The sequence below is a fragment of the Arabidopsis lyrata genome, assembly GCF_000004255.2.
Source record: "Arabidopsis lyrata subsp. lyrata unplaced genomic scaffold ARALYscaffold_215, whole genome shotgun sequence".
Taxonomy (NCBI): domain Eukaryota; kingdom Viridiplantae; phylum Streptophyta; class Magnoliopsida; order Brassicales; family Brassicaceae; genus Arabidopsis; species Arabidopsis lyrata.
This window is the reverse complement of record NW_003302401.1, coordinates 1-8,402: the sequence shown is the minus strand read 5'-3', so window position 1 is coordinate 8,402 and position 8,402 is coordinate 1. Positions and strand designations below refer to the sequence as shown.

The 8,402-nt window shown below is 36.2% G+C and overlaps 3 protein-coding genes and 1 long non-coding RNA gene across 12 annotated transcripts in view; 3 read left to right on the top strand and 1 right to left on the bottom strand.

The window, feature by feature from the left end:
- LOC9298794 overlaps positions 1–560 on the top strand; it is a 1,982-nt gene extending 1,422 nt beyond the window's left edge. Inside the window, exons 4-5 of the mRNA XM_021016538.1 lie at positions 40–112; positions 215–560. Of these exons, the coding sequence (XP_020872197.1) occupies positions 40–112; positions 215–485 (344 nt within the window). The 3' untranslated portion in view covers positions 486–560. The remainder of the gene's footprint in view (positions 1–39; positions 113–214) is intronic.
- A 650-nt stretch (positions 561–1,210) lies between these two features.
- On the top strand, positions 1,211–2,574 carry LOC110226046 (probable histone H2A.7). The gene is made up of 2 exons (XM_021016560.1): positions 1,211–1,340; positions 2,348–2,574. The coding sequence occupies exons 1-2, from the start codon at positions 1,211–1,213 to the stop codon at positions 2,572–2,574; spliced, it is 357 nt and encodes a 118-aa protein (XP_020872219.1).
- LOC9298795 (glycine-rich RNA-binding protein 4, mitochondrial) lies at positions 2,366–3,800 on the top strand. The gene is made up of 4 exons (XM_002862672.2): positions 2,366–2,968; positions 3,176–3,244; positions 3,345–3,451; positions 3,554–3,800. The coding sequence occupies exons 1-4, from the start codon at positions 2,875–2,877 to the stop codon at positions 3,623–3,625; spliced, it is 342 nt and encodes a 113-aa protein (XP_002862718.1). The 5' UTR covers positions 2,366–2,874; the 3' UTR covers positions 3,626–3,800.
- LOC9298796 lies at positions 3,689–6,587 on the bottom strand. Of its 9 annotated transcripts, XR_002330168.1 has the most exons (8): positions 6,164–6,270; positions 5,999–6,067; positions 5,447–5,895; positions 5,187–5,295; positions 4,931–4,975; positions 4,631–4,822; positions 4,041–4,571; positions 3,760–3,843 (listed from the first exon to the last, which is right to left on the bottom strand). It is a non-coding gene; the product is annotated as an uncharacterized LOC9298796 (long non-coding RNA). The 9 variants fall into 9 exon arrangements; XR_002330164.1 differs by lacking the exon at positions 4,931–4,975 and having other exon boundaries at positions 3,689–3,843; XR_002330169.1 differs by lacking the exon at positions 4,931–4,975 and having other exon boundaries at positions 3,690–3,843; positions 4,041–4,554; positions 4,631–4,782.
- Positions 6,588–8,402: the final 1,815 nt, after the last annotated feature.

The following is an 8,402-nucleotide window of genomic DNA, read 5'->3' as shown; positions in this document are numbered from 1 at the left end:
GATTTCTTGTTCTTGTGGTTAAGATTTCATAAAAAATTTGATCTTTTTTTGTTTCAGTGGATGAATATGAGGAGACAACAACAATTGATGGTGAAACCATTTGTTCAAGCGTGTAAGTAATCAGATTGGTGTATAAAACAGAGGTTTTTGTCATAAGTTTTCGTATTTTTGGATGATAATACTGTTTATCTTGGGTTTTGGATATTTCTTTCAGGTGGCCTTGTGCACGTTGGTATGCAGACCCGGATGCTTCGTTTCTAGACCCGCCACAATGCATCGAAGAAGAAGAAGAAGATGAAGTAGAAGAAATGGAAGAAGTAGAAGAGGTTGAAGAAGAAGTTGAAGAAGTAGGAGATGTAGAAGAAGAACAAGAAGAGGTCATTGATTCAGCTTCTGCAGAGATACCCAATGGTGAAATCTCCAATGGAGGTACTGTCTTAGAGGATACTTGTGATGTTGGCAAGAAACCAGATATGCCCATTTAGTTTTTTTGTTCTGTTTTTGGTGTTAACAATGTTTGTTGAACCTTTTGCTTAAGTTGATTTGCTTCTTTAGACCAATCATGTGAAACAAGTAGATATTAAACAATAATAGCTACTGCATTGTTTTTATCCATTATCTACATACAAATTCAAGTAATTGCTAGTGTAATAGTCACTAGTCACATATATGCATCTATCATAGTACTACAGACTTTTTTAGTAAACACACCAAGAACTAGAAGAGTGGATCATGAAACTTTATTTTACTTACCAAAGGAACTGTTGGTGGGACGGTTTGAAGTTTCTCCTCTTAGATAATTCACATTACGGTCGAGTTCCGGTGCGGCGCTCGTGGCCTTATGAACCTTTGTGTTCATATCTTGGACGATGCGTCGTAGTTCGGCGAGCTCTAGGTCTCGAGTATTTTCGCTCGACGAAGTGACAGGATGGATTTGCCGGGTCGGCACTTGGTCTCCTTGAGCGGGTCGCACACCTTGCGTCTGACTTGCGTTTAGGCGATTGATTTCATCCTGAGCGCAAGCCTGGGCTGCTGCCAGAGATTCGAGTCGCACGTTCGTCCTGGCCTCTTGCTGGCTCAGGTGCGTGAGGATGTTTTGAAGCAGGTCGTCTGGTTCGCTGCAGTCCTGACTCCTTTGGTTCGTCCTGGCTCTGGCGTTAACCTGCGGGTTCGTCGTGTTACGTCCGTTCGAGGGAGTTAACTGAGCATCATGACGTGGTGCCGGGTGCGGTCCGGTCCGGTAGCTGCCGCGGTAGGTCCTTCCGGCGTCGGGGGTATCGAAGGCGGTGCGGCTGCGGGCGTATATGCTTCTCCTCCCGAGCTGGAGGCACTTGCGCCGAGTGCGTTGTGGAATGCGTCTGCATCTTTAATGTTTCGTCGGTTCGTAGTTTTGAGAGAAATCTTCGAGCTTCACCCCTACCTGGCGCGTCAACTGTTGATTCTCAAAATCACACAAGTACGTATTCGGAGTCTTAAGGGCGAAAGAAAAATCTCTTATTTAAAGAACGAGCCGACAATTACAAAAATAGACGAGCTAAAAACTTAGAGTACGAGCCGAGCCGCAAAGTGCTCTGACGGTTGTACGATATTCTCTGTAAAAGCGATTATTTCGGGATCTCCTTTCCAATCATTCTTTTTTCTATTTATAGAGTACAGGGGTAGGGTACCCTGTGCGTGTAAAATGTCTTTTTTGCCCTCCTGGTCGGTGGAGCATCTAATCGGGCCTTAAACGGGCCTCAGGTTATCTTTTAAGAGTGCTGGGCCGTGGGAATGATGGGCCTTCAAAGGGGGTTTGGGCCCGTGCCCAAAACCCACCATCAACATGATTGTCTTAACTTGATTAGGACTCACTTGTCAATATCAAATCCTAATGCGACCTCACAATAGGACTTCACAAAATTTAACCCATAAAAAAAAAAGCTTCACCATCTTTAGAAGCATGATTAAAGTTTATCATAATGTCCCAAAGCCGTTAAGATCATCAAATTTATGATAACATGGTCATAACAAACACGCAAAACCTATTACGCTTTGAATAAGAGTTTCAATATATCTTTATAAGCAATTACGACTATTCCTAATTTTCGAAAGCCTCTAATTGTTCTTGAATTAGATTGTCGCAATATCTTAAGAAGCATAATTAGATTGTCACAATATCTCAAGAAGCATAATTAAGATTTTTCTTACAATAGCGGGTTGATGAATATCTTTTTAGACAACGAACATATAATTCTAAATTAGATCATGATCATGTAAAAATCAGGATTTTTAACATAATTAAAGTATAATTTATCTAACATTAGTTTACCAGAAATTAGTGTAACTTGTTAATTATCCAATAAAAAAGCGCTAAACTTTCAAAATGCTAACGAAAAAACTGGCGCCGTTCCAAGGCATCTTCTTCTTGCGATAAGGAACGACGAAGAATTGGGGAAACTTCTAAGTGGAGTCACAATCGCTCACGGTGGTGTTTTGCCTAACATTAATTCTGTTCTTCTACCTAAGAAGACTGCAACTAAATCAACCGAAGAAAAGGCGACCAAATCTCCAGTCAAGTCTCCCAAGAAAGCTTAATCTTCTAGAATTTTAGTTTTATTTATGTTTTCGTTGGTAGTTTGTGTTTGAGCTTTGGTGATTGTAGAAATTTCAAGCTTTTTAATCTTTGTTTTTGTGTTTGGTGAATTAGAAGGTTGTTCAAATTCCATTTCCTAATTATATGATTTTATGACCTATCTAAATGCTTCGTCTAATCTTTTGGCCCACTGGTATTAATGTCATTAGCGAATTACTTAATTAAATTACATTGACATCGACATTAACGCACCCTTTTATTCACTGTGCTAAATTTATCGTTGAGGTGAAGCAAAATCTAAAATGTTCTTACCTCTCTTTGTTCGTCGTAATTGCTTAACATCCTCATTACGATATTTAACAATTCGAGGATCTTGTTCTAAATTATTCGTCGGAGGTATTTTTTGTCTCTCTTCGATTTCGGTTGGTTAACTTCAATTTCGTGTCATTCATAGTGCGAATGTTGTTAGAATTGTTTTAGAAAATCTGTTTACCGTAGAACACATAAGGTCAATATTGTTTCTTTCGATGATACAAAATGTGCACTCTAAATGTTTGATAAAATGCGTGAAAGAGAACACTGAATGTGTTAACGCTACTGCAGGGCTATCTTATGACACCAATGAACCTGTTTTGAAGAATGAGTTTGAAAAGTACGGTGAAGTTATTGAAGGTACGAATCGCCATGAAATCTGATTAGTCCTGTGCAAAATTCCTCCATGTATAAAACCAATGCAATTCCTGATTTATTTTTGTTGAATGTGAAAGTTCAGTGAAAGTAATATGCGATCACAAGAGCGGGAAATCAAAAGGTTATGGCTTTGTGTTATTTGATTCAGAAGAAGCAGCTGCAAGTGCTTTAGCTTCCATGAACAATCAGGTTTGTACACAAAACCAATCCAGAAAAAAAAGACATTCTAACAAAAGCTTGACTGTTCATAGACAACAGTCTTGCTGACTTTATGTTCTGTCTTTTGTTCAGTTACTAGAAGGAAGAAACATTAGAGTCGAATATGCTCAACCGAAAAGTGGTTTATATCAGAATCAGAAATGATTCTCCTCAACTCAAATTGAAACTTCAGATCTCTCAGGAAATGCATTTACTCTTTAGAATTGTGACAATGTAGAACTCTAGAATGATTTGGTGAAAGAGTCTTTAGTCGTTTTGTAATGACAGTGTGTACTCTTCAAGCCTTGTTACTTTTTCATAATTGTTATTGGTGCTTCTACTTCCTTTGCAGCTTCCACAAATATTAATCTGCCCTTAACAATCTGAAAACAAACAACCATATGCAAAACTCAGTCCAATTTTCAAAGTAGCTCAATTCTTTATACACCAATGTTGAATATTTTCCTTGAATCGATAAGGATTATGCCGAACACACGATTTTTCTGATTTGAGATCCATTTAGCCAAGAATGAATACTACATTACAAGAGTGAGTGACGATTAAAGAATTGGATGGTCACCTTCCCATTCAAAGCTTTCAAAGCGTTTTGTGCATCATCCTCAGACTCGAAAGTAATGAATCCGAAACCTTTAGAGCAAGCTCAATGGTAGAGTCCTTAAAAAAACTCTTAAACATTTTTTAATTATAAATTATGACAATTTGAAAATTAAGAGTTTATGTTGAATCCTTATAGAAAATTTTGTCCAATGGTAGAGTCCTTAAATAAGTTTCTTAAAATAATATATTGATCTTAAAATAAAAAATTGTAAACATTTTTATTTGATAAAACTTAATAATTATTATAATTTCCTAAAATTGTAAACATACAAGACATAAATTGACTGTTAAAAAAAGTAACCAAGCTAGAAGAGAATATATTGAATCTGTAAATGTCTAACAAAATTACAGTGTATTAAACATGAAAAGGAAACTTATAAGACCTTCTTGATGAAGCTTGCCAGTTTCTTCACTTCAAACTTATCTTGAATTAATTCACCTTCATTTTGAGTTAACTTAGCGGCTAGAGCCTCAACCTACAAGACACAAAAGACTGCATAATTTTATTAACACCCTTCACAGTTGATTCAAGTCATCGTAAAGGCGTAATACCATATGGAAAAGAAGAAGTGGCTATGGTAGCGAGAGTGCAAACAAAACTATCACATTTACTAGTAAAGCTATCCATGGAGATTGCTTTTTCCACCGCTTCTCTGTTTCTCCCATCCATACGGCCTCTCATAGTTTCTAAAGCATAACATGTCCTACCAAAGAAGTTACCTCATTTAACTTTGCCTAAATATTCTAGCAAAAAGAAAGACAATGTTGATCGGTGATTCGGTTATGAGACCATTTCATCTAAAAACACAGAGACATAATAATAGCAAGAAAACTAGAGAATCATGGTGGAACCTCGTTAACCAATTTAGAAGCTGCAGCTAAGTTCTTGGTGAAATTCTTAAACATGCAATAGAAAACAAATGACACATTTTTTAGATATATTGCACACACCAAAAAAAAACACCTAATTTTTTCTGCAACAGATTAACCTCTATAATCAAAAGAGTATAAATCCACGAGTTAGCTTATGAACAATCATCAAGAACCTCATTTTCGCCAGACTCTATTATTGAAATCCATTAAGGAATAATAAAGAACAATCAAATACCTTCTTAGGATTCAACAAGTAATCGTAAAGAGTCTTCTCCTCCCAACAGAGTATGAGTATCCTGGTGTTGTTCCAGATTGTCTTCCAAACAATCCATTCAAATTCGGTCCTGTGTTCACGCAAAGATCAAGTCACTCAAGCTATTTATAAACCATCAATCGCTGAGGAAGATCCAGATTAGAGAGAGATCAAATCAAAAGATGATGCTAAAGATAATTCTAGATCTAGAGAATCGATGTTTGAGGATTCAGAGAACGGACCTTGTTTATTTCTCTAAGAATTTGTCTGTGACCAAATTCATCAATTACCAATTCAAAAAACCCTAGTTCATCACGATTTGATCACGGCGGCTAGGAGACCAGTTTCTTCGGATTTTCTCTGACGATTTGATGATCTAAACACTTCGACGATGATGATCGAGAGTCGAGACCATGTTCTTCATTTCGCAGCCATCGGAGATTACAAGAGAAGAGAGAGAGAGGGGGAAAAATTAATTGTTTTCTCTCTATGCACACCAATAGAAAACTGACACGTATGGACTCTTGCAGACAAAAAAAACTCTAAACTAAGGTACGTTTCTTATCTTTATCCACATTTTTTATTTAATTTGGACCTCTTTTCTTAAGGATTCAGAGCTAAGAGTCTCTCTAGGCCCCTCCATTGGGGTTGCTCTTAGGTCTTTGTGTTTGCTGGTCCCTAATAAGACGAGCTAAGAACAGTAACATACACACTACACAATTAGTTCAGACACATAATCAGAGCAGAGACACATAATCAGAGCAGAGACACATAATCAGATTTTGTGAATGTACCTTCTATAATCTGACCAAAAGGCGCAAACAGTTGCCTCAGTGATTGATCTGTGGTGTAAGCAGAGAGTCCTGCAATTGAAAATAAAAATTCAAAAACTGAGAAAAGCAGATTATAAATAATAACTGAGAATTTATAAGTGAAGATGAGAAAAGTTTTATCGTTACTGCTGACGAAAAGCTGTGTTGTGAATCTCTTAGCCATCACAACAAACAGAAAGAAACCTGAATTTGAAACACACAAGTAAAAGAAGAAATGTGAAACCCAGTAAGAGTCTTACCTCCAACGAAACGGCGGCGTTTGGATTGACGATCTACTAGATTTAAAGAAAGGCCCAATAGAGCCCAATTCGCATCTTGTATTTAGTTCTCTTGTTCAACTTTGTGTCTTCGTCTTTTGCTGGAGAGTTTTTGTGCGGCTGCCATTTTCGATTTCCAAAGGTTAGAAATATCTCCACAACTTCAAGCTTTATTCCTGTTTCCTTTCTCGGATCTGCTTTCGTTTAAGCTCGATCATGACGTTGAAATCTTCTTGTAATTTTTTTCTGAAATATCTCGTAGTTTCATTGGTTGATAATAGTATCTTAGATCAAAATACAATTGGATCTATTGAAAGATGCTAAAATATTTCAAGAAACCTAAGAAAGAAAAAACTAGAAAAACTAATATTGTTAATGTTCGAAAAGTTGAACTAAAACACTCTTTGAATAGCAAATTCTTTCGAATAGTGACTATTTTATCATGGCATGATGTCTGCAAACCAACTAGTAAGATTTCTTTTACCCTACAAACAATTAAACCTCTTCCTTTTATCTTTCTTAATTAATTTTATTCTAGCCATTCTTCCTATATTAAAAGAAATTTTTCCAAAGTCGATCTATATTACAAATTCAAGTTTAAGCAGTCTACCTAAATTACTAAGAAGATTTATTTCCATTTCAAATTTATCCTACAAATTGAATTTTAAGATGATTTCCATCTTAACTATTTATCCTAAACTACAATGCAATACAAAATTAATTTTAAATACTATACCTAAACTACAATACAGATTCAATTTTAAGAATTCCACTTAAACTACAATACAAATTCAAGTTTAACTATTCTACCTAAACTACAATACAACAATTTTAGTTTTTAACGGTGCGTATGCATATAATTTTAGTTCTTATATAAATTTAGTATATACATATACACACAATTTATCCCTATACAGTTCAGACCACTACTATATATCTAACTAACTTTTGTTAGTACCAACATTATAATTGTTACCAAAAAGAATTTGAACTTTCACTTTATGTGTCCTCAAAAGCGTAATTGCTTAATTGGTCCTAGCTTCTTCTCAACCCGATTGGTTTACCATTTGGAGTTAAAAATTAAATTACTTTTCCTCCTTCCAATGGGAATAATGTAGATGTTACAAATACTATTCTAGCTTGCCGTTGAATCCATTGTATGGTTTCGAGTTTATCAGGTTATAGAGAGGTCACAAACTCACAATAAACAAAGAACATAAAAACATTTTTAGGACTTTAAACAAAGTATGTATGTTTTGGCGAGCTAGTTTTCCAACCGCGGAACAGTATCACCAATTCTTCTTTCCTTTGCAATCCACTGTAACGATCAGAGTCGGGCAAAGAAAGCCTTAGCAGAAATGGGGGTCACATTTCAAAAATTGATAATGGTCTAGTTGCTTTTATTATCATCTTCTTTGGAATTTTATCACTTTTTATATCTTAAACTCTTAAACTATAACTTAAAAGACTTAGTAAATTAACAAACAATGTATCAAACAAGTAAAATTATCTGATTTAAAAGTGCATTTGATCTAGTTTTCTTTTTATTTTTTGCTCAAACAAGTAAAATTATCTGACTCTCTTTTGGAAGGAGAAGAGAAGAGAAAACTTGTCTACAACAGATTAACGGCCGATTGTAAAAAAAAAAAAAAACAGATTAACGGCCTGAGGTTGTCATGGGCTGGACTCTCCTCGAAGCCCAAGTCCAAGACCCATTCTCTAAGAAGCAAAACGCGCCGTGTCGCTTAAGATCCAAACCGGCTTTCAATCGCAGATCCTAGTGTCTGGGGTTTAGATACCGGCTTTGTGTCTATTCGATTCGATTTAGAGTTGGTTAATGGTAGGACCGAACCGTACCCGATCCGACCCGCCCTCAAAAACCGAGAAAATTGCGTCTTCCTTGAACAACAAAAGTTGAAGCTTTATTGCAAGTTGCAGGTCTCTAAAACCCTAACCTTAATCTCTGTCTTGTTCGAATTTAGAGCAGTATCAAGAATCAGAGTTCCATTGAAATTGTTTGAATAAAACTCCATGGATGATACACAAGTCAAAGCTCTGGAGGAGAAGCTGAAGAGTCAGCTTGGCCAGCTTGAACTCGAGCAAGCGGT

Excerpts from the sequence above, each read along its gene's own strand:
- LOC110226046 (XM_021016560.1), top strand. The coding sequence starts at position 1,211 with ATGACGTGGTGCCGGGTGCGGTCCGGTCCGGTAGCTGCCGCGGTAGGT. Across the intron at positions 1,341-2,347 it reads GCTGGAGGCACTTGCGCCGA|CGCTAAACTTTCAAAATGCT; the intron begins GTGCGTTGTGGA and ends CCAATAAAAAAG.
- LOC9298795 (XM_002862672.2), top strand. The coding sequence starts at position 2,875 with ATGTTCTTACCTCTCTTTGTTCGTCGTAATTGCTTAACATCCTCATTA. Across the intron at positions 2,969-3,175 it reads TTCTAAATTATTCGTCGGAG|GGCTATCTTATGACACCAAT; the intron begins GTATTTTTTGTC and ends ACGCTACTGCAG. Across the intron at positions 3,245-3,344 it reads GTACGGTGAAGTTATTGAAG|TGAAAGTAATATGCGATCAC; the intron begins GTACGAATCGCC and ends GTGAAAGTTCAG.